The 25286-nt window shown below is 48.8% G+C and overlaps 1 protein-coding gene across 1 annotated transcript in view; it reads left to right on the top strand.

Annotated features, from left to right (window-relative positions):
* Positions 1–10313: 10313 nt before the first annotated feature.
* Positions 10314–25286, top strand: part of step (cytohesin steppke) — a 77573-nt gene continuing 62600 nt past the window's right edge. Inside the window, exon 1 of the mRNA XM_050176974.3 lies at positions 10314–10580. Within this exon, the coding sequence (XP_050032931.1) occupies positions 10487–10580 (94 nt within the window). The 5' untranslated portion in view covers positions 10314–10486. The remainder of the gene's footprint in view (positions 10581–25286) is intronic.

Raw genomic sequence — 25286 nt, 5'->3', positions numbered from 1 at the left:
TTTGGTGCCACCATCTTATTTACGCAGCCTTTCAAATGCTACACGATTCCATGAAAATAGCTACATGAAGGTGCCAAAGGGAGTCTCTTGGTGTACATTGTCATTTTTTAATTGTGCCAACTACGTTTTAGTGATACCTTTGCATTCGTTGCTAAAATAATAATATACACATCCGACAAAACCTGGCAAAGTGTGGTTAGTCGTGTCACGGCAATGCTCAAGTTACGGTGCTCAGGCTGTCAGCAGGGCGCACTTGACTATTCACATGCACACTTGATTTGCAGCCTGCTCTTTTTTTCCTAGTTCATTCTCTTCTGCTGCTCTAGATGGGGGGGGGGGGGGCACTCTCTTGCACTGCATGGCTTTGGCTGCACTTACCATTTCATTAAGTTTCGTAGTGCTTAACTTGGATGCCTCCTTAGTAAGATCAGAGGTTCATTTGTGTCACCTACACTGCTCTGAATCAGTTCGTAGTAGTGCATGAGAAGTTCAGAAAGATTGTGAAGCTTGAGTTCATTAAGGCAGCTTTAGCACAGGCATTCTGCTTTTCCATTACATGGGCGCCACTTGCGCAATTTTCGGAAGCAGAGTTGCGCATCACTGGTAGTACTACTAAGGCTACCTCTGGTGCTACCTCTGGTATAGTCTTATTAGGTGTTTCAACTTAATGCATGGAGGCAATGGAAGCAGTTGAGGCGAGCAATGGGCTCGTCACGACGTGATTAAACGTGGCAGCAAAGAACCACACACGGCACTGCCCCATCTGTGCCAGAAGCAAGAAGTCTAATTTAGAGAGGGGTGTGAAAGCAGAATGGGCACTGCCAGTGATAAGAAGTATACTGTATATCGGTTAACTGTTACCAGTCTTGTGTTGCAGACAGCTTTTATCTAAAGCAGTATGTGCTGTAGAATCCTGTTGATGAACTGACAGGCGATATTTTTTTTCTTCGAGGCAACAAAGAAGCGAGGAGACTGACAAATGGGCATGTTTTAATTTATGTTAATATACTACACGACGCACCTATGTAGTTCCCTGTAATGACCATGCTACCTACAGCAGTATATGGTGGACACAACTGTGCTGGAAGTGCAGATGTGCTAAGAAAGCTGCCAGCAAGGGATCCATAATGGTGACACAAAAGGGACAGAGTTTGACTAATTAGTGTACTCAGTCAGCATTATGGCAAGAAAAAGGCAGGTCCTTGTGGTTGACATGAGTGACTGATGCAATAACCCGAGAACCTAGGCAATTTGGTTGGTTATCTATCGGTATCCACATGGCTTGTACTTGATTTGTGGCACCTGCTGCCTATAGTAGGATACAACTTAGAAAACAGCAGTTGGCAACCAAAGCACAGGGACCGCGCATGGTTACTCCACCAGCCAATCACAGAAGCAAACAAAATTGTTGTGCGACCTTTTCAAAATGGTGTCGTACTTGATACCTCAGGAGCGTCTCCTGTTCTTGAAGAGTCTTTTCATCGGCAGAAGCGATGGGGTGTGCAACAGACATGGGCAAAATGTATGAGTGAGCATATTACTCTTCAAAAGTCCGCGGTACAGTTCACTTTGCTGCTGAGCCCGTTTTACTCGCGAAACTTCACTGCCAACTGAAGTGAAACTTGACAATGAATAGTTGCAGCGAAGAAAGCGGCTTACTTCAATTCTATAAAGAATTAGCCTTTCACCATTCCACTATAACATGCGAGTGAAAGGATGGATGGATGGATACAGCTTTCTTGTACGTCCGTCAAGGTTTAACGCGACCCGGGCTCGGGTCTCCCACGGGGGAACATGGGCTCACGGGCTTGCTGGACTGCCCACGTCTGGATTCCGAGGTCTGAGCTGCGCAGACCTCGGAAAACGAGGTCTGCGAGTGAAAACGTACAAAATTATGTGCCTAAATTACTTATTGTGTTTACCATCTTATTTAGGTAAGAGGGAAAGTTCGAAGTACAAACTGTTTGCAGCATCGCGGAGGAACAGTGGCTGGCAGTAATGAGGGTGTGGGTTGGGCTTCACGGCAGACTTGAGCTGCATCCGACTATAGCCCACAACGTTGCCTATGGTCAGCCAGCACAACTGCTTTTTGAAGAAGTTGCGGTCACTGCCCAATTCAAGTAACAAGATGAAGTCAACTTCGTCATTGTTACCTGACCAGGCAACCTTTCGTCGAACTCCTGACTGCACAACTGGTCTTTGTTAGTTGCTCTTAAACGCGTTTAGTATTGTACACAGCAGCTGTCACTATCAGCATCATTCAACTTTCAGTACAGAACTTGGCTAACACTTGACCATACCGGTCAATACTTGACCAAGCACACATGCAAACAGCAGCTAATGCTTTATAACAAGCACCATCACGCAGTGCAGTCTAATAAAGAGCATTGCGGAATCTAAAACAACAGCTACTGCTCCTCCTGTCTCGTACCTCTCTACGTCACCTTGCTCCGCCTGCACCTGTACTGCTTCGTCGCTCTCACCCTTCTGATTGCTTTGCCAAGGAAATGCGTAATTACGTATACCGATGATTATGCGCTCTACATTGGCAAATGCCGCTTTGATCCACATAATGCTGTCACATTAAAACCTTTTTCCTTTTCTACTTGTGGAATGAGGTGCCACCCAGTGAGGCTATACACTGGATCAGCCCTCGCTTTGCACGTGTTATGAAACAAAACCTAGGCCGTAAAATCAGTACTGCTGCGTCGATGATGTGAAAGCCAAGCGTCTAAAAGCAATTTTCCTAATTATATTCCCATTAGTTGCCTGCACTAGTTACTTATTGCAAATTAAGTGCCTGATATGAGGCGAACATGTGCTGTGTTAACGTATATGGGGCAGAAACTTGGAGGTTGACAAAGAAGCTCGCGAACACGTTAAGGACTGCGTAAAGAGCGATGGAACGAAAAATGTGCGGAGCGTAATGTGTGTAGACATGTAAGGGGAGAGTGGCGTGGATCAGAGAGCAAACGGGGATAGCCGAGGTCTAGTTGACATTAAGAGAGAAAAAAAATGAGCTGTGCGGGCCATGTAATGCGTAGGGCAGATAACCGGTGGATCATTGGAGTTACAGAATGGGTGCCAAGGGAAAGGAACCGCATCCGAGGACTGCAGAAAAATTGGGTGGGGTCGTGGAACTAACTAGGAAATTCGCAGGCGGAAGTTGGAATCGGCTAGCGCAAGACGGGTAATTGGAGATCGCTGGGCATATGCCGAATTCGTCCTGCGGTGGGCATAAAACTAGGCTGATGGGCATGAGCCAAGGAATGTTTCGTATAAAAATCGATAGCAGTTCCGAGCAGAGCCGCTACAGAAACGGCAACAGTGTCTGGTGACGGTGCCCTAGCTGCTTCTGCCGTTCCGGAGTGATTGCGCCGCTGACAGAAAAAGGTCCTCCGCAGCAGTTTAAGAAGTTGGGCGAAGTCGCCGCTCGTGCAGTGACGTCAGCTTGTACGTAATGAAAAAAAGTACGCATATCTAATGCACTTGACGGAAGTAAAGTTTGATTGATTCATGTGGTTTAACGTCCCAAATTAATAACACTGCAGGGGCCTACGAGAAACACTAGAAGACGTTTAATTTCGACAACCATATAGGGTTTCTGAAGATGGATCTAAATCTAAGTACACGAGCGATTTTTTTTTTTTTTTTGCGATTCGCCCCCGTCGCAATGCGCCCGCCGCCGCCGGGATTCGAACCCGAGACCTCGTGCCTATATATCAGCGCAACGCCACGGCCACTGCGCCACCGCGGGGGAAATATTAGTGAGGCGGCTACTTGAATCCCTACCCCCGTATTCAGAAATGCATCTTAACTTGAAGCCCAAGCTTCTATAAATGACGCCTGTTGAGAACGTGCCGAAGATGCTCATTGCGTTTCTTTCGGTGCGCTCGCGACAGGCGTCATTAAAATCAAGTCAAGCATGGGCTTCAAGTCAAGATGCATTTCTGAATGCGGCGGCTAGTCCACTAAATGCAATGCGGACAGCTAGCGCACGCAATGTACTGTATATCGCGCTTCACTACGCCGTTCGCGAGCAATGCCGAAATGCGTACGCCAGATCAGGCTGACTACGCACACTGCGAGACGACGACGGAGCGACGTCACGATGTACAAAGAATGTCCACGCGTACCAGATGGTGCGAGAATGGTACGGATTTTGCATAAGAAATTTAAAGATATGAGAAGCCGTTGATTGATTGCCATGCATGCACTATCTCGTGAAAGGGACACTATGCAGAGAAATGCTTGATCAATTTATACTGACAAAGTTTTGTTTCAGAACTCTGTGTGGGTTAATTTCCTAATCACAAGAGACAGTGATGGTCAAAGTTGAAGTCATTCTTTTTTTTACAGCTAAGCTGTATATGGCTAGGGTTCCGTACATTTTTGTTCTCCGTGAACAAGCAGTATCATCTTCAATGGCTCATATCTCCGTGAGCATTGGCTTATACCCCCTTAAACAAGCAAAAAAAAGCAATAATGACTCGTAGTCCCGTAACGTTCATGACTACTCACTTTGCGTGAATTAGCTGCGATGACACTAGCCCTGTTGTCTTTGTCGGTGATTTCAATGTGGATGTGTCGGTACTGAAAAGGGAGTGGTTTAAATTACGCGTTCCGTGTTGCAGGCATATCCCTTGCGATGCCACACCGATCCGGCCCTACCGAGCACCCAGCGGCGTAAAAAGGGAGCGGTTTACGCGTTCCGTGTTGCAGACATATCCCTTGCGATGCCACACCGATCCGGCCCAACCGAGCACCCAGCGGCGTAAAAAGGGAGCGGTTTACGCGTTCCGTGTTGCAGACATATATCCCTTGCGATGCCACACCGATCCTGCCCAACCGAGCACCCAGCGGCGTAAAAAGGGAGCGGTTTACGCGTTCTGTGTTGCAGACATATCCCTTGCGATGCCACACCGATCCGTCCCAACCGAGCACCCAGCGGCGTAAAAAGGGAGCGGTTTACGCATTCCGTGTTGCAGACATATTCCTTGCGATGCCACACCGATCCGGCACAAGCGAGCACCCAGCGGCGTAAAAATGGAGTGGTTTCCGCGTTTCGTGTTGCAGGCATATCCCTTGCGATGCCACACCGATCCGGCACAACCGAGCACCCAGCGGTGTAAAAAGGGAGTGGTTTACGCGTTCCGTGTTGCAGACATATCCGTATTAATCCGGATAGCGCCACTACAGTCTGCCTCATAATCCGATTGCGGTTTTTGCACGTACTGCACCATAATGCTGTGTGCCATATGAGGCAATCGCAATGCTCAACCCTCTCAGAGCTTATGAAATATGGCGCACAACAATGCCGCGAGCAAACACCTCTCCCTTTGTGTTTTGTGCACTACGCAGACAAATAGCAGTGGTGCACGCAAGGTAACGTTTAACATCAACAAACCACTCTTGTGTTGGACAAAACGTTGCAGAAATTAAACATTTACCGTCAACGTCACCGCTAATTATCGCCAATCAATGAAAACAGCACAGAAAGCTTCGCTTACATCTATTCACAGATTGCGTGGATTCTGAATAATTTGTTCCCGTGTTTCAATATATCTATTGCCTTCGTTTATCCATATATCAAGGTATTTATATTATTTTACCCGAGGCATTTCCAGGTCCTGTATTGTCACTGTATGTTCGCTGTTTTTGTTGAATAGCATAACATATGATATTTAACGCTAAATTTCAGACCCAGCTTATCGCCTTCCTGTCCGCAGATATTAGCCAGGCATTGCATATCACTTTGTTTGTTAGCTAGCAACACAATGTCGTCTGCATAGAACAAACCTGGAAGCTGCTGCTCTACTATTGTACCCGCCTGTTTGTATGAGGGATTAAACCCAATCTTACTTCCTTCTAGCGCCCTCTACATCCTCACCGTGTACATTATAAACAGCATTGGGGATAAAGGGCAGCCCTGCCTCAGTCCTTTGCTGATATCAACTTTCTCCTCACTCCTCATCCCTTAATTCCCCATTCAACGCAAACGGTGTTTTCTAGGTAAATCTCTCTCAAGAGCTGTATACAATCGTCGCATAAGTCTTCCCTTTCCAGAATATACCACAAAATGTTGTGGTCAACGTTGTCATACGCTCCTGTAATGTCTAAAAAGGCCATATATAACGGTCTCCTTTCTACTCTTGATATTTCAATATGCTGAGTAAGCACAAATATGTTATCATTCAAACGCCTACTTATTCTGAAGCCATTCTGAACTTCTTCCAAAATCTCATCATTCTCTGTTCATGCTTGTAGCTTTAACTGAATTGCCTACATTTATAACCTGTATATTACCTATGTAATGGTCAATGGTCTGTACGAGTGAATTCTGTCTTTCTCCCTTTTACCTTTATAAATTAAATTCATTCTACTTTGTCGACAACTGTCTGGTATTCTTCTATCTTTTAAAGTTTTTTCCACTGCTTTCACCAGAGCTTCCTTACTTTTTTTGTCCTCTAGTTCATTAACCAGCCTGACGGGAACCTCGTCTAGCCCTGTGGCTGCGCGCTTCGGAATTTTCCCTTCGGATTTCTTGCGATTGAAATTTGTCAGCACTAATAACTCCTTTCCCATCTGGTTCTCTTTCATGCTTGTTTCTTTCTTCAAATACAACCTCGTCTTCAGAAGAGTATAGGCTTGGGCTGGTTGGTAATACATAGTTACACTAGAAGCATAGCGCGGGAAGGATGCTCGACTAAGACTAGACAGGACAAGCGCTAACTTTCCACACGTTGAAAGTTAGTGCTTGTCTTGTCTAGTCTTTGTCTATCGTCCTTTGCTGCGCTATGCTTCTAGTGTAACAACCTCGTCATTGCCTTGGAAAGATTCGGCTGTTATTTTTCTGATGTAATTTAATGTCGCTTCCCCTTCCAGTTTGTTTCTATCTTCGTCTAGGATATGTTGTATTGTTCCAGACTTCCTGCCGAATAAGTTTATGTGGCTCCAAACTATTCTAGGTGCGGCCTTCTTTTTCTCACGTACTTATGACAACCAATGTTCACTTTCACCTTTTATCTTTGCTTAAACCAGTATTTGAACCATACATTTTTTTCTCCCGGATATTTCCTGTTTTCTGGCCACTTAATCCTGCGGCAACTGCGCTTTTTTTTCTTTTTTTTGCCTGCCTGTGCTCTCGGGAGGTTTTCTGTCGTTCGCCTACCGCTTCTCGCACCTTCCTGTTCCACCAGCTTTTCGGTTTCTTTTTTTCCTTTCGAACGAGCATGTTGGTTCTCTTCCCGTATTTCTGTCGTTGTTACACTTAGAAGCTCATTATATTCCCACTCTTTGCTTGGCCATTTGCCAAGCTCTTCTTGTCCTGTGGAACCATTCGAGGTTGTTGGCGTCGATCTCTATGGGCCACTTCCCATGACTACCGCCAGTAGTGGATGGATAGTTACAGCAGCCGTCGACAACCTTACGCGCTATGCCGAAACAGCTTGCGTCAGTTCTGCATCTGCTTCCGAAGTGGCTGCCTTCATTCTTCAAGCCATAATCCTGCGTCACGGTGCCCCTCGTGTCCTTCTGAGGGACCGCGGAAAGACATTTCTTTCAGAACTGGTTGGCGAAGTGCCCAGAGCCTCTGGCACAACTCACAAGACTACTTCAAATTGCCATCCTCAGACCAACGGCCTGACTGAGTGATTTCATCGTATGCTTACATGATAGCCATTCAACCAGATCACAGAAATTGGGATGCAATTTTGCCATTCGTCTCCTTCGCGTATAACACCGCCGTTCAACGTACAACTGGTTACTTACCATTCTACCTTGTTTATGGCCGTTCGCCCAGCTCCTTTATCGACGTTTCTATCTTCTCTGGCCCTGTCAGTCGATCTCCATCTTCCTGCGAAGAATATGTTTCCCGACTTGACCGCTGTCGCCGGCGTGCCCACTTCAACACCGAAGCCAGACAACAGGACCGCAAGGTTCATTATGACGCTTCTCATCGCGTTGTTTTCTACCAGCCTGGCGATAAAGTGCTTCTCTGGACACTAGTTCACTCTACTGAGTTGTGTGAGAAGTTTCAGTTCCGGTTTATAAGCCCATATACGGTCCCGGAAATTAATTGTCCCGTTAATTATCGTGTGACTCCTGGTGTTACCTCGACTGACCGTCGTTGCCGCTCTACCGAAGTGGTCCAGGTTTCTCGTATGAAACCCTTCACGTGGTGTTCCCCGTAACTTTAGTCTGCGTCCAGTATGGCACTCTATTTTTATTGCGCACTTCATCACCTGTATATTATCCTCATCATGGGAGTGCCCTTCTTCATCGTGTGTGTAGGCGCATCATCATAGTGGACTGTGCTGAGGGCCCTTCGCCACGTCTCTCCGGCTCAAAAACAGGTCGGCACTTACTGGGAGGTCACTATATATATATATATATATATATATATATATATATATATATATATATATATATATATATGCACATACACGAAGACAGAGATCGCGGTCACCATGTAGCGAGACAAAAGGATTTTTAAAAAAATATTAGTTTCTCCAAAAGAGCAATCGCAGCAATGAATGCGATAGCAACATATTAGAATACTACACGAAGAGTAGGACTCGCAGCTGTAGTGGCTGTAGTCGCAGTGTGAATTGAAGTGAACGTAAGCTGCCTAAGTAAAAATGAGCTGCCCACATAATTGATATCCCAATAAAGAAACCGTACTTTATACAACAACAACAAAAGCTTAGTGTCTGAAAACCGCCGTAAACGGTAAATAAGGTAAACGATCAAGGGACCTTTAACTTGTCCGCTATTCCGGCAAACGGGTGGTTTAGGCGGATTGCCGGATGGGCGGGGGCATAAAGTAGGCGGCTCGATCGCTGCAGCCGCCTGGTGGCGTAGAGCACATTGCTAAAATTGCAGTAATCCCTTATGTAATACCCCGCAAGGGGTCTTTAAGGTAATAAAATGAGATGAAATGAAACCTACTATATACTGCTTCGCTGCTGGTGCAAATTTACGGCAGTAGCGTGATTGTGAACACAATTACGCCGCTGTCGAAAATTTACACCAGCAGCTAAGCAGAATATAGTAATTGGTTCTGTGTTTGTGTGGTTCAGCTTTGTATTACCAGCTGGCGCCACCAATCTGGCCGCTCACGTTTACGCCCCCGTTCACCCGCCAAAGCACCCGCGTTTTCCGGAATCCCGGACGCCCTAAAGTTCTATTCGAGAATTTTAGCTTGTCCGGTATTCGGGTAAACGCAGGCGGATTGGGCGTACGTGAGCTGCCTGCATGGCGCAGCCACCTGGTGGCGCAGAGCTGAGACAAAAACAGCTAATATTGCAGCAACCAAGTGTATTCTACTTCGTTACTGGCGTAAATTTGCGGCGGCAGCCCGATTACGGCAATGACGAAAATTTGCACCAGCAGCGAAGTGGAATATGCTTGGTTGCGACAATACACGGAGGAAGGAAACTAAGGAGAGGCCCTGACGTCACTCTTTGTGAAGCTAAAGTGAAGCCGGAAGTTAGCGTCGCTCATGGCGTTGCTCCGCCTATCGGGCCAGCTCTCCTCTCTTGTTTACATTTCTCGCGAAACCACGCCGCGCTGCGCGCAACCGCGCTGCTCGGACCCGTGCGCTCCACAGCAATACTAAGCGATCGTTAGCACGTTAGCATGATTCTGCGAAAGAGGGCAAAATTTCCCGCGAATATTCCTTCGTCCGTAGCCATTGCCGCGGCGTGGTACATTGCGTACAGCGTTGCATGCGCGTTCATTTCACGAACTTTAGTTCCTCCTGTCCCACCTGGCCACAGCAACATCCGGTAGAGCACGGTCCAGACAACGCAGCGCAACAAAACACGGAGGCCAACGCAAACCTGCCCGCACGGCGCCTTTGCCACGGTACGAAACCTACGGAGCTACACGTGTGAAGGAAGGAAGGAAGGAAAACTTTATTTGGTCCTGCAAGTAGTGATAATTAATCACTAAGCGGGCCGCTCCTACGTCGGGACCGGAAGGCCAAGCCTCACGGCCACATCGTGAGCCTACTGGACAGCCCAGAATTGTTCATCCAGGTCCGGGCTGCGAAGTGCAGCCTTAAATTGCATTGCCTTAAATTTGCAAAACCACGCCTAGCTTATTTACGCGCGCGTGTCGAAGCTTACGTTAGCAAAGTAAATGTTTATTACTAAAGCCTTTATTGTTCGCTGATTAAACAAATTAACGGGGCAAGATAAGTATTGGTTCTTGAACAAATACAATAGTAGCGAAACCGAAACCTAGAAAAAGCAAGTGGCGCCACCACCACGCCGCCGAGAAAAAAAGCGGCTGCTTGCAGGGCCTACTATCGTGCCCACCCCCCTTCTCACTGCTGCAGGGGGTGGTCTTGCAAGCTGGTTTTGCAAGGCCGGGATCTCGTTTACGTTTTGAGTTTTAACTGCTCCCTAATTTATCAGTTAACCGTTTTAACTACACATAACCGTTCCTTTTGTTCTCATCTCCGCCAAGTTCTCGCCTGTTGATGCGTTACCCTGCTTCGCACGTCCGGAACGTGGACTCTGAAATGAACATGACCGCGTCGGTGCCGAGGAGTACGGAGTCCTTCCCTACGTCCGGTAAGCCTACGGATTGTTTTTCTCTCTCGCACGTCGTTTATTTGCGTGCCTTTCGACGGTGACTGCTGTCGCACGACGACGCCTCGGCGTCGTCGAAAGTCGCTGCACCGGGCAGTGACCCAAGACAGTGGTGCTAAAATCGATAGCCAACAACAACAATCGCCCGATCGCGAGCATCCAACGGCCTCCCCCCGAGTTTCCTGTGCGAGCCACTTTGAAAAAGCGCCTGTTTATCTCGTGTGTGCAGTTCGACGCGGATGACTTGATCTGCGCGGTTTCCCGAACGGATGTTGTCGCCTGCTCTGCTGTCCAGACATCTGGGTTGGGTGGTCGATTGTTCTGTATTGCGATGGTAACTTTATGCTGTTCGAGAAACCGGACGTCTCCGGAGTCTGTCCGGTTGGCAGTAAGGGGACGATGCAAGTTACTTAACCAGCGGGTCGCCTAGAGTTCTGTACCGTACGTTCTTCAGTTTCGCTGGAGCAAACGCAAAATGGGAAGACTGTTGCTTAACGTTGTCAAAGAAAAACGATAGTTCTTGTTAGCAGACAGGTGACCAGAATCGTAAGTTCGGAACCGTGTTTAACTGACGTCTCCGATAACACAGCAGAACTTACTTTCGGGGTTTCCAGATGTCTGGTCAATTTTCTGTGTTTTCCGTCTCACACGCGAAAAAAAAAAAAAAAATAACGAAAAAAAAGAACCTTGCATTGGAGCCAGCAATCTTTCGTTGTCAACCCATGTCCCGTATTTTCCTTGTATGGTGGCAGAAATCTGCATTTTTGACTGTAAGCAGCTGTTCAATTGAACGCGGTAGCAATGCAAATGCTGCCTACGCCACTATAACGTGCCCAAGTTCTCACTGTACTCGGGACCTTTAGGTTCTGCGTTCACGGTTGCTTCACTTGCACACATCTCTTGCGTGCTATTGTCGTAACGTTGATAACCGCATCCCGGATGCAATGGCTTGCGCGAGATTGTTCCGTTATTTTTAAATATTGGCGGCGTCGATCGTCATCCTGTCTGCCGAGACAAACTGGTTTTTGTTGTCGGGAAAAGAAGAAAAAGCCGTCTGCTTCAGCAATCGATACGACGTTCGGGGCTTCTCTGTTCTCTAAGCGTGACTTCTCACCCAAAGCAGCTCGTTCCAGGTACGAGTTAAGGCGGAGAGCATAAGAAGAATCGGGCATCATTACACCGGACTATCTTAATAGCTTCGTCACACGTTGCTTTACCGGCTAGGCTGCCTCGACCCGTTCAACAGCTGGTTCAGGCGGTGGCCTGATCGCGGACGATCGCCGCGTCAGAGATCCGTTTATATTTTTCATGTTAATGGGCGTCAGCTGTTCGTTTCTGCGAAGCGGCTTTGTCGACAGTGCGTGCTCTCCAAGGAAAGGGCTGTCGGCTTGTGAAGGGGAAAAAAAAAAAAAAGAGCGACGAGCAGCTTAAACGTGTCGGTAATAATAGCTTGCACGAATTGTAGACCTTGCTCGAGACGAGCGTTTATTGTGGAAGAGGGCAAATATTGCGCTTTTATGTTCGTGTTAATTGCGCGTTGTTTAGCCCTAGATCATTTAGTCGCGCAATTACGCTGCGAATATATACGTACCGTGCAACGTGGTCATTTGCGGTACCCAGGCGATAACGTTTCGCTTGACGTCGAAACGGCCTGCCTGTCTGTCATTGCATGGCTCGGAGATAAGATTATGCAGTATATATATATATATATAAGTTGCAATGACTAGGGGGCTTTGGCGACAGGCTGATATATGAGCCGTGAGCTTGGCTCCTGCGACATATTGCGCGTGAAGACTATCTTATCTGACCGTCGGCGATAAGCCCGTGCAAGCATAAGCGACGGAACCCACCTTTTGTGCGCGCAAATCTCCATGTATGCAGCGTGAAGTGACCGGACGCGTTTTTTGTTATCTCCGACGGCCGTTGAAGCGATATTTAGCGTCGCGGACTGCGACTGAAAACTCGCACATTGGTGCATCTTGAAGAAATGGTGATGAGCAGAGGTGATGACTGCGACTTGTTGCATTCCAGTTTTTTTTACATGCTCGGCATGAAAACGAGGCTGAAAATTTAGTCGCGCGCGAGCGTGGTTGACTGCACTCTAAAACAAAAGTACACCCGTTGGGTCCGCGTTTCCTTTCTTTAACGCTGCGAGCCCGGTACTTGCCACATGCGCGTTATCAGCGCCACATAGCATTCCCGACAGGAAAGTAGCGGGCGCGATGTTTTCAAGACAGGAAACGCATGCAAGGCAGATGACGATTATCGTTGTGTGGCAGATATGCACCCCAAAGCGTGTATGTATCTTTATCAGTTTTGCGACCAGGGTCGCGGGACTGAAAAATCGAGCAGCGAGCGACTGGCCCAAAATGGTCGCTTTTCGAGAAAAGCGACCATTTGCGGCTGGTCGCTTTGCGACCAACCTGGTCGCGCGACCACTCTCAGTCGCCGGTGTGAATGAGAATGTGAAGAGAATGACCAGAGCGTTGTGATCGGCGTGTACTTTTACGTGCATACGAACGCTATAAAGCCCCATTCCTGAACTCGTGAAGTCGCAGCGAGATTAGCGACTGTATTGTTTTCCCGTTGTTCACCCCGTTTCTGATGATTTGGCACTTCTGCACTGGTAACAGTGCACAGTAAGCACTTAAACGCACGAATGCGATGAAGCGAAAACTGAGATATCGGTACTGTTTTTTGGATGAATGGAAGGTTCGGAAAAAAAAAAATTGGGAAAAAACAAACGTGAGACAGCGCCTCTAAGCGTGATGCGCCGGTTGTTATAACGTTATTCGTCATGCACAAGGTTCACTTTTAACTGCAACGGCACAACGTTAACGCAGTGTAAACGTGTTCGTAGAACACAGAACACGCTTTGCGGATAGCTGTTCGCGTAGGTGCCGTCGCAACACAACCACGCATGCACGGGCACGTCCTTGCATCTCGTTTAAGAGTCCCTATCTACACGTGAAGGTCGCCGAGGCTCAATGAGCGCCAATCGGCGCACGATCGATTAACGATGACATCGCTGTGTGGGCCGTCCTCTGGCGGCCGTGAGTACTCGATTCGAGGAAATCGCTTGCGCAACATTACGTCCCCTTGTTTTCGTTTCTACACCGCACCAGTGCCAGCGTGATGAAACGGGGGGGTTCGAACTGCGAGACCAGCTCATTTTATTCGAAAAAAAAAAGTGGAATAAAACATTGGTTAAAAAGAAGCTAAAGTACCGACATCTAAACTTCACACTCTTTCTTTCTTTCCCTTCTTTGCAGCGTTACCGCTGCTACAGGATTTTCATTCAATTTCTTTATTATCTCATTTGGAGAACTCAGTGCGCTGTCTACGGGTGTGTGCCACTCGGGAACGTATTTAATTATGCAAAGGTTCTTGCTTAACGCCCTCTGTGTTAAGTACGGCATACCTGCGAACCCGTCCGAATTCTTTAAGTGCACGAATTCGCGCTCGTTCTAGCATTTTACGAATGTTTCGGCACGTTTAAGGGAACATAAGCTATGTTTGCGAAAAAAGGCTTGCTTGCCAACCGTACCGCTGGAAGCCCTCCTATCTTAATGAAGACACCAGAGGTGCACCTGCTTCGACAGAGTTTATTGAGACACGTTTTTGAAGCAGGCGAAATCGGCAACGGTGAAGTCGCTCAAAAGGTCGCGGATATAATAACATCAGCTTGTGTTGTTTAATGTTTGTTGCTTCCCTTTTGCAATGGGAAACAAAACGAACGAACAAAAACAATCTTACCGTCACAGCAGGCTTGGTGATCGAGAAGAGACGCAACAACAAAAGATGAGTGGCCACGCGGCCTCGGAAGCCGCGACTAAGCGGTGACCTCACGACACCAACACGCCGTGACGTCATGGACTTGGGCTCAGGCATAGTTAAATTCTTATCGGCAAATATAGACTGCATCGTATTCTAAACGAGCCAGAGGCTGAACTTAGAAAGTGTCAAGGACTTACTGAGCCACACCGACCCAAATACGAAAGAAGATAAAAAAAAAAAAAAAGCTTTGAAACCCACGATGTCACACCGACGCACGGCCGCTGGGGTTCCGGCGCGAAATTCAATTCCATACTATTGCGAAAAATTGGAACCTTCACCTTCAATTTCTCATCTAGTAATCAAACTATTACTGCGAAATCTGCGGGAAAAAGAAGGCAGCTTTAAAAGGCTACTTTATTTGTCTAAGCTGATTTAGCGTGTCTTATGAGCGTCCCTTTGTAGTTTACAGGTTGGCAGATGCGTACGCTTAGTTTTGGCTTCGACTACTGCTGGCGGCGGTACGCTGCTGTCCTGTCGATGGAGGCGACACCCCACGGCTTGGACGCGAAACGCGTCAGTTGTCACAAGCGTAGATGCACATTCACGCGTAATTTACTACAAGTACGTCGTTGCACCATTTGGCTTCGAGCCCGATAGTTCCGAATAGAAACACGCTTAAGGCCGCGCACTTCAACGATAATCGACGAGTGCCAAAGCATCCCCCGCCTTGCTGATCCAAACCAAGTGGAAATCCAACTGGAAATCCTAGTGCGGATACAAAACAGGGTCCGTGCCAAAAATTCACGTTTGTTATACGAGTGAATACGCCAGGATAAGCTCGCAAAAGTATAGGTAGACGTTTTGATATCGAGACGAAAAAAATAAATAAAAAGGAACCGACGCCATCACCGCTCAAAAAAAGGGACGCATGACCTAGAACGCGTGGTTTTTCTACGTGACCTCCGAGACCCGCGGCACGCCGAAAAATCTCGGAGGTAACGTGTTGGGACTTGGGTCACATGCGCGCTAACCACCAGGTACACACGGCGTCTGCCTAGGTGCTATTTAATTGCTTCTAATAAAAAAAAAATAGTTATCAGTCATGCAGGTTTGCCAATATTGCTTCGATGGCATACGCTATTATCCAGTCTATACCAAGGGAGGACGGACGAAAGAAGGGCTGTTGGGACGGCAAACGAGACGAGGAAAAAGAAAGCGGATGACTAATAATAGATAAATATCTTCACTTCCTCATGCTATTGCTGTGTCTGTGTCGTCCATCGGGCCTTGTAGTGCGATTTCCTTTTATTGATTTCCGTATGTTGCCCACAAATGCAAATATAAATAATTAATATAATAATAAAATTAATACTTAATGCTCACATATACCTTTTATAGCATGCTGCAATCCATACTTGATATGTATAGTATTAGGTGGTCCCTCTGACAGTTTCATAACTATGTGACCACTAATGCTGCTATCAGGTACGCAAGAAAAAAGTTAATTAACTTGAAAACAAGCGCAGATACATGAATGTGCGATAGAAGGAGTGTGTTGGTCTGGGTTGGCACATCATTAGGACGGGGACAAGCAGCGCTTGGACGGGACGAAATCGGGACGACAGACAAGGCTGTCTGTTGCATTCGCCGCAATAAAGCGGCGGTTATTAGTACAGCGCCTTGTCTTTCGTCCTCACATCGTCCCGCCCGAGCGCTGTTTGTTCCCGTTCTAACATGCGATGTGCGTGCCATCGCAGAGGCGCTGATAGCGAGAGACCCAGAGAAGAACGCCGAGTCATGCGGGGCCTGTCGGTTGCTGCATCGCAACTTGTTCGGCGCATGTCCCTGCGCGAAAATACTCGTCGCAGATTAAATGTCGACGGTCCCTTCGTTCCAGGCCCAGTAACGTGTGCACGACACACACACGCACACACACGCACTCACGCACACACTGCCGTCGCAGCCGGTATTTGAACACTCGACCTCGTGCTTAGTCTAGCGCAATGCCAAAGTCACAATGCAACCACACTTACTTGCGAATATACCTACAGTACTAGGACTCGGTCGGACGTTGACGGTATACGTGACGTCAGAGCTTACGTCTTCGTGCCTTCAGCAGTTGCGTTGTGGCATATGTCAAGACTTGCTACGTGTGCGAAGCCTCTTCACTTAGCAGACGTCACCTTTTTTTTTTTCTACGCCAAAGCCTCAACGCAACCACACCTAATTGCGAATATACGTAGAGTATTATAGTTACTTCAGGACTCGGTCGGACGTTGACGGTATACGGTATACGTGACGTCAGAGCTTACGTCTTCGTGCCTTCTGCAGTTGCGTTGTGACATGTGTCAAGACTTGCTACGTGTGCGAAGCCTCTTCACATAGCAGACATAGCCTTTCTTTCTCCCCCCCTTTCTTCTCCCCCTTTCTCTTTTTCCGCCCAGAAGTGCAAACATTTCAGGGTAGCTGAAACAGATCCCACTTTACGCACCCGTCAATGCGGTTCCGTGAACGCGGATCGAAATTTGAGTTCCCTTTCGGATGTTCCTTGTTCCACGCATTTTAGCAGCGCATATTTCGCTTCCCTCGCTGCCCTTTCCGCCAGAGCTACGTTTCGTTTCCTTTATTCACCCTAGATAGAGAGATCCGACACTCTTAATCTTTCCTCGTGTAAGATGAGAAGTGCCTGGCCGGCGCGTTCCCACGCGTTCGTTTTGTCTTTCTGTACGTCGTTCCTCGACTTGCCCGCCGAATGCCGTCACGGCGTGCAAAAAAGAGCAAAGGTCCCGATTCTCTTTCCGGCTCGCTTACACGGCTGGATCCGACATTTTTCGTTTTTTTTTTTTTTGAAATACACAACCGTTCGACTTGCACTGCCTTCTCTCTGTCTCCTATTTTGTTTTCGTATTTGTTGTCGTCGGTCTCTGCTGCTACAACATTGCGACCGAGTGGTTTCTGTAAGCAAAACGCGTTTGCCGTATCTGCCGCAGACTGCTACGCACTGCGACGTACTGCCCTCCATATCTATGCAGATGCACGGTTTGTTTGTTTACTCGCCTCCTTCTTTTCTGTTTCACCCGGAAGTGCGCTAACAGAGCTCTTAGGCGGCGCTCCGTTGAGATACTCGCGTGACACGTGACCTGGAAGTGGCTTTTCTTACGGGGTCGTGCGAGGGAGCTCGTCGCAGCGGCCACCGGTTTGCTGTCGCCATTGCGACGTACGCGGACTGGGGTGAGATAGGTGATATAGCTAGGTTTCTCGATCGGTTAGCAGTGACTCCTGTTGGTTTGCAGAAACGGGCTGCCGGAGAGAGGCCGCCTGCCTTTGCAGGAATGTTTCCACCGGGCGTTTTTTTTTTTTTCTCCAGCAAGACGATTGTTAAAGGGACTGCACAGTCGATTTCTAAGGACCTAGATTTTAACGGCGCAACGCAAAGCTCACCCTCGGTAGTGTTTACAACACCTCCAGCGGCTACTTCCAAAAGCGCGCGGATATTTAGTAAGCAGAATTTTTCGATCTGGGCAGCGTCTTAAAAAAAAAGAGCAAGATAGTCCCTCTTCCAGCAACGCTGAGAAGTGAGGGCGATGTCGATGGCCCGACTCGGAAATTGTGCAAGCCGCCCATCGTTCTGCTTTCGCAGGAGCGAGTGTAACTCTTGTTAACCACCTACATTTTGACCTTTTCAACCAGTTTTGAACATGAGCAGCTGATGGAATATATAGTTCGCGTTGTTGCGCAGACATTTATTATATTTGTACCGCGTTCTTGCCCAAGTACACGCCTGCGTCAAGGCTGGCTGGCCCAGTAATCTAGTGACGGTGGGCTGGCCCTCGTCGTAGTGGTTCTCTCGACAGACGAGCCAAGCCACGTCATCGAAAACGAAGGCGAAGGCACGGCCACTTTTCTGCTCAATACAAAGGCAGGCTTAGCTGCACATTGTAAGTCGGGGAAAACTTACAGTAATAAAAAGTATACTGCATTTGAATACTAATGAACACACCAGGAACCGCGTACACCAGTGGAAGGTCACGTGGGGGACCTCTTAGGCAGCTTCACATTGTTGCCGCATGGGGCGCCACATGTCATTTTTCGCGACCTTTAGTGATGAATTAAAGGTACAAATCCACGCTTAATGAGAAAAACATGGTTCGTTTTAGCCACTACGATGGGAAATCATTCCATCAGCGCGGTTATCTCGTATAATGTTCGGAGCGGTTGTCTGTCCCTTTAACTATGTTCGCTTACCATTCGACGAGCGTGTTTCCTCATCGTTGCTGTGGAAGGCACCTACGATCTTCGTCATTTCGTTCTTCATTAGTCCAGTGGAGGACGAAGGCATTTCGCCAAGCGATCTCCAATACGTAGTGTAGAAATATCCACGGCCCGGCGAACGTTGTCCTCTGAGCAACAATAACGGATCTCGGAGACTATGCTTTGGCGGGCGGCGTACGCCGGAAGTGGTTGCGGAACCGCAGCCCGCAAATATACGATGTTCATCCGCGATGTCCTTACTGTTGCTGTGAGGGCGGAAAGGATTCCGGCAGTCCACGCTACATGTCTACAATAAAAAAAAGAAATCATAATGCCAGCTGGAAGTAAGAATTCAACTTTTCATTTTCTGTGTACCTGCAAATAAGGGGCCAGGATGCGGAACAATACCAAGGTAACGCTGCGACGCCCCGAATTTTTTTGGCGCGAAATTGCGCAAATTTCGCGTTTTTTTCTTTTACTGAGCCAATGATAAACCTTTATTTTTTCTTTCTTCCAGCAGAGCAATGTAGGTAGTGTTCTGAATCATTAGTCTACAAAGTGTTAGCTTGCTGGTTTGTGCTACATTTTATATTTGCCCCGCTTTATAGTATACGTTACACCACATGTAGCAATTGCTGCGTCCTCCGAAATTGCACAGGCGCGCCTTCCGGTGCGATCTCGGAGGCTACGCGCTGGCTTTTCATTCGACGAATCTGTGTTGGCATGCGTTTGTCCAGCATCTAGCTGGACATACAATAAATTCATACGATAAATTATTGTATGAAACTCTATGGCTCATCGGGTGCTCCCCGGTCAGGTCGACTATCATGCGGGGGACGATAGTGCGACGTTTCGTGGCCTACATACTGTGTGTCGCGCGTTGAGTTGGCTGCATAGATACATGGCCTCCGAGATCGACGCACCCGCCCCATGCACGGAAGCCGTGGTCCATGGAGGAAAGAATCAAGATAGGAGAAGCCCCGCCGTCACGTTTTTGAAGCCGGAAGTACAGACACGTTCGTGTGCCATCTCCCTGTGTGCCTCCAGTCAGCTCGCCGGAGCAGACGGGCGCGAGCTTTGAACTTGCATTGCTGAGCGTCGCCGGAAGTATGCGCTGCTGACACGCGTCATAGCGATGCCTACGAAACTTCTGTAAGAATTTTAGGGAAGCAGATGCGTTCCTGCGTTTCTTGCGTGGCACGTTGACAAAGACCCGCGCCGTGATTATCTTAATTTTATTGTTTTACTTTCTACAACATGAACGCGAAAATATTAACTTCAAATTTTACAATACTGTAGCATGAAAATCGATGTTAACGATTAATCTTCATTTAACATCATTTTTAACTTACAAAATTATCTAAGTATTCTTCCCTTTTTGCCTACTGGTCTTGCGACCAGTAGGCCTTGCCAGGTGAGTGGCACAATTAAAAATACAGTAAAAGAGAAAATTTGTGGTTACAGTGTTGGCTCAAAATGCGCGAAGACGAGCAACGTCTTGCACGGAGTTGACTGGAAACCGTGGGCGAGATAAGTGCAGGCCAGACTTTTGTGTGACTTCCGATACTTTGCACCTTATTACTCCTGTGATGAACATGCGACAACTAGAGTGGTGACATCAAAGCGGAGCTTCATGATGCGACATGTTTTGTGAAATAACGACAACCGACGGCGTTAGCCGTTCCGTGCAAGTGCGGGCAGTTCGAGGGTGTTGTTCTATCGCATTGACGTCCTTGTCGTTTTCTTACCTGCAACTTAAACCGAAGCGAGCTGTAACTTGTTCCCGGTACGTGAATACGCGCCGGTACAGATCCCCAGAGGAGGTACGTTTTCTTTCCGCCCAGCATCGACTACGACCAAACGGACCACTTACTGCTGACGCCATACACACAACCCGCGCGGTAAATGAGTTGCCGCGCGGTAAACAATTGCCGCACCGTCGAAGCCGTCGTTCCGGTGGCCGGTAACACCCCCTCCCTCCGCCGAGTACTATACTTCCCTCCGCTCTCCCTCACCCCAGCGCCGTGTGTCGCAACCACGATCCATCAGCGGCGTCCAAGCACGAAGGCGTTGTCGCGGCGGCGGCTGTTCTCGGCCGAGCTGGCCCGCGCATATGCATAGAAGCCGCGGGGCGTGCGGTCTCTACCTCGCTAATGGCTGCTGCTGGGCTCGTCCCGACAAGGTCGAATGCTAACGACGCCCTTCGCCTCGCGACGTCGTCGGTGCGCGTACCTCCGTGCGCTGGCGAGGTTTGCGCGTTTCTTGCACTGCGGAACGGGCCGTCGCTTTGGCGGACAGACCTGTGGTGGCCGAGTCGTGGACGACGTCGTCGGTGAAGTCGGCGGCGAGGTGCGTGTGTGCGTGCGTGTCGCTGTAGGTTGTGTTGGTGTGCGCGTATAGGTATACGGGGGTCTCGTGCGCGATCGCCTGTCCGCGTGCCTGGCGGTGGCGTGTTGGAGGCGTTCGGTGTCGCGTTTCCTCTTCTGCGCGTCCTGCTGCCTGGCGGCGTGGAATTTGACCCGAAACCCGGATTGTCTCTCTCTCTCTCTCCAGCCGTCGCGTTTGAAGAACGTTGGCACGTGCCTAGCACGCTCTCCGTTCGCAATTTCACTTCGTTTTTTTTCTTGTTTCTTCTTGTTCAAGGCATTTCTGGGATGTCTAGCTTTTTTCTTTCTTTCCGTCTCTCTCTCTCTCTCTCTCTGTAATGTACGCCGTCATCAGCGCGGAGAAATGGCCTCCGTCTGACGTCACGTTTCGCACGGCCTTCGCGCATTCTATCGCGTTCAGTTCGTTTCTTTCTTTCTTTCTTTCTTTCTTTCTTTCCTTCTTTCTTTCTTTCTTCTACATTTCTTTATTAGAACAGCTAATAAGGAAATTGCCGTGGTAACTGATGCAAAGTTCAAGTATGCCTTTTCGTATGTGTGTTTCACGGTGTCCTTGCGCGTCTCGTTATGGTGAGCGACGTGTGCACATGCCTTCTGTCCCATTAGGGCTCGCTTGACTTCGTACCAGCACCAGAAGAATACAGTGAACTAGCTCAGCGCACACCTCTGAATTTCGATTCGGGTGGGGATTTCTCGTGATACAAGGCGTCTGCGCTAACTCTCGTTTCCGTTTGGCCGCCGCATAAACGCGTATGAGCGGGGAGTTAAGAAAGCGGGTTCACATGGGCACTTCCTTTGCTGCTGTCTTTCTCGGATTTTAACGAACCGCAAAATACCGTGTGAATTTTTTCGGAGGCAAAACGTTGGTCACAAGCGCACAGCTGCCCAAATCGACTCCCGAAGAAACACGCTTCGTCATTCACTGCCCACAAAGTGATCTGTGAAGTTGGAAATGGGTGGTATTAAAGCTTGGAGTCTAGATATGACGTACTTCCGGTTCCCGAATCGCTTCCGGCGTATGCAGCCAGCAAAAACATGGCCTTCGAGATGTGGTTCTGCTTTCCATAGGAAGCCGTTGCCGTGGCGTGGATTTCGACACCATGTATATCCGATTATACCTTGTACACGAGCGGTATCTTTGTCTCGCCTATAGTTTGGTTATGCAGTGTCGTTCGAGCCACGGCGCTGGCAAAAAAAAATGCTATACCTAGAGCTCTGTAATCCTTCAGCAGCCCCATCGGTTAGGTTGGCTAGAACTGGCTACCCTAGATCGGTATAGTACGTGTGCTTGTCTAATTTTCGTGCTTGCGGCTTCAGGCCTTCATGCGCCTGTACTCATTGCGGTCTATCTTTCAAAGTTTGTAAAGCGCTTAGTTTTCTAAACGCAACAAGGCAATTAATTAGTCTATGCACATTCGTAATCGCTGCGCATTGTTGCAATTATAATGCGATACTCTGCTGAAAAAAAAAAATTCCACCAAACCCATATCTCACGACCGCTGTCGGCGTTAATGCGTTTCGCATTGAACCAACAGCCACACAGCGTATTGCCACCGTCGAAACGAGTTATGTACGAGGCGTGTGCTGCAGCGGGGACTCCTCTTTCGCGCTTTCCGAAGAACACTAGGCGCCATCTAGCGCTGCCGCCGCGAAGCCTGCGCCTGTCCTCCGAAATCCGTGACGCGCCGGCGCTTGGGAACATTTAGAGACGCGTCATGCGGCAACCGGGTATCTCTCGCGTTTCTTTCTAGACGCGCTGCGCCATCTAGTGGCATTGCCTAGAAGCCGCGCCTGGCCGGCGCCTGCGAATGCTGAGAATTGTTCCCTGGCTTGCCGCGCTCTCAAAACGTGACTCAGTGATGCATACCCAGTGACCCACGTTATGGCGAGAGGTTCACTGAAGAGCGGTGCACACCCCGCTCATTCGTGGCACAGCTCGCTAAAGCGTTGGCTTGAAATACGCGTCATTGAAAAGCCGCACATACCCGCTACTGCTAAAGCCTCGGGCACTGCTGCCCTCGAGAAGGAAGCCTTGTGTCGTGGGCTCGACTCCGCTCAGCATAGGAGAAATGTAAGGATTTTTCGTAATTGTAGAGCGCGGCACATTCGCAGCAGCACGTACTCTGTGACTCAAGTCGGCGTCAGAGTTTCTTCGAACAACGGCGCCTACCCGGTCCCGCCTCTATGCAGTGATCCGGCGTGGGAGGCGTTCGTCGCAGAGCGGCACGTATGCACCCTATCCCTCATAATGAGTGACCCAAGTGGGTCAGACGGTTGGTTTCGAACCCTGTTTCCTCAGCGCAGCTGCAGCCCGATGCGCTACCCAGTGGCCCACGTAGGCGGGAAAACGGTTACATACAAACATATAGACGTCCATATGGATGGATGGCTAGCTGGATGGATGGATGGATGGATGGACATTTGGTCCTCGGAAAGTGCGTGAATCACCCTAAGAATGCTAACGCATCAAAGCTATAGGGACATGTTGTGACGCACAAGTTTAACCAGTGAGTAGACAAAGCTAATACTGCAGTTGCACAGCATATAGTACTCAGCTGCTGGAGTGAAGCGCTGTTAGTGACGTGATTTTTGTTCTCTTCTACGAACAGTCATGCGACACAAATTTTTTTCAAAGTCATCGTAGTTTTGCGCACAAGATGTCGCAACTTTGCCTTCCGTGGATCCGGTAATCAGTAAACGGTAAGAAATTCGCGTGCAAGCTATATCTTAACTTTCGTGGAAAACTCTCGAGGTATATCAACGACCGCTACACTGCAACAACCGAGATGCATTTTAGCCTCGGTCGGCGGCGTATACACCCCGAAATAATAACAAATTTTTTTTTTATTCGCCGCTGCTACCATCCGTACCACTGAGTCCGGAGATCAGAGAAGGCAGCTGTGCTCCCTCGCGGTCGTTTCAAGGTGGCTTCGTTCTTCAAGCCACCTCGGCGTGTCACATCCCTCGGTTGGACGCGTGGAAGATGGCGTCCTGCTGCGCCGAGTGAAAGTGTAGTTAGGTTGAGGGGAGTATAACTTGTCGGGTGAGCGCGGCTTTGACAGCGGGTTGCTCACTGCTTGCGACAGCTCAGCGAGGCAACGTTGTGCAAAGTGTTGCTTGTTCGACCGGCGCGTAACGGTGCCTCTGTGGCTGTTCCTGGAGCCCGCCCAGTCGCGAAAAACAGAGGGAGGAGGTGGGGGGGGGGGCAGAGCGTAGACTAATTGATGGCTTCAAGCACCGTTAACAGTGGTGAATGAAGAAGAAAACTCCCAGTTGTGAAAGAGCTCCAGGGAGAAATTTATTTATTTCAACATCCCTTGGAGCTAGGGGCGCCTCTTTAGGGGGGAATTGAGTAAGGAGGGCCTCGAACAAGTTATAAAAAATAAAAGTAAAACGTTAACCTGACAAGCCACATATGAGTGAAGGAAAATTGAACCCGCGGAAGCACAAGCGAGAGCGAGACCAACAAGAAGTCGCAGGTCTAGCGCGCAACACGCGGCACAGTCGCAGCGTAAAGCTGGAAGAGCGGCTCCACGGGAGACCGTCGTGAGCTGCTCGAAGACGGTAACCGCAAGTAGTGAGTGTACGGAAAGCGTAGTGTTTTAATTTCGGCACATTTACTTGTTGAGACACACACGGATGTGCTTTGTGACCCGAGAAGTACAGGTCGCGAATGACATGCAGCGGGGCGAACAAGACCCGGCGCGCGAAGGGCTGCATTGTGTGCTGGACGCAAAAAACGTGCCGAGGTCTTGTTGTTCGCACTGTACGGTCGTTTATTTACGAGAACGAACTCAACCCTACGGCCGGCGTCGACGGCGAGCTGCGGCTTGCCCTGCTCTCACGCACAGCGGTCGGCCGATCCCGACGTATAACTGGTTGCAGCCGCGCGCGTGGCTCTATGGTTCGCTTCTTCAGCAGCGCCTCGCGCCCTGCTAGGAGGCGCCATAACTTGCACCGAAGAGTGAACACGTGGTATCCAGGCTACGTGGTGCACACGTCACATACCTTGACCCGTCGCAGGATACGATGGTGTTGATTATGATGGCGATTTATTGGCGCCCCCTTCGAAACGGGGCAGTGACTAGTCACCTAGCCTGCTTGATTTATAATCAGGTATGCTACATATCTCTATTAATTTTAGTGTTTCTTATGTATCTCCATCATTTTTTTTTGTTCCTCAATACAATCCATCCATTTCTTGGCCAATCCCCCACAGTGGGTAGGAGCCTGGGGATAGCTGCGACGGTCACTGGCGGCGGCGGCGGACGACAGC

The sequence above is a fragment of the Dermacentor andersoni genome, chromosome 8 (assembly GCF_023375885.2).
Source record: "Dermacentor andersoni chromosome 8, qqDerAnde1_hic_scaffold, whole genome shotgun sequence".
NCBI lineage: Eukaryota > Metazoa > Arthropoda > Arachnida > Ixodida > Ixodidae > Dermacentor > Dermacentor andersoni.
The sequence above is the reverse complement of the archived record's forward strand: the minus strand, read 5'-3'. Positions and strand labels throughout refer to the sequence as shown.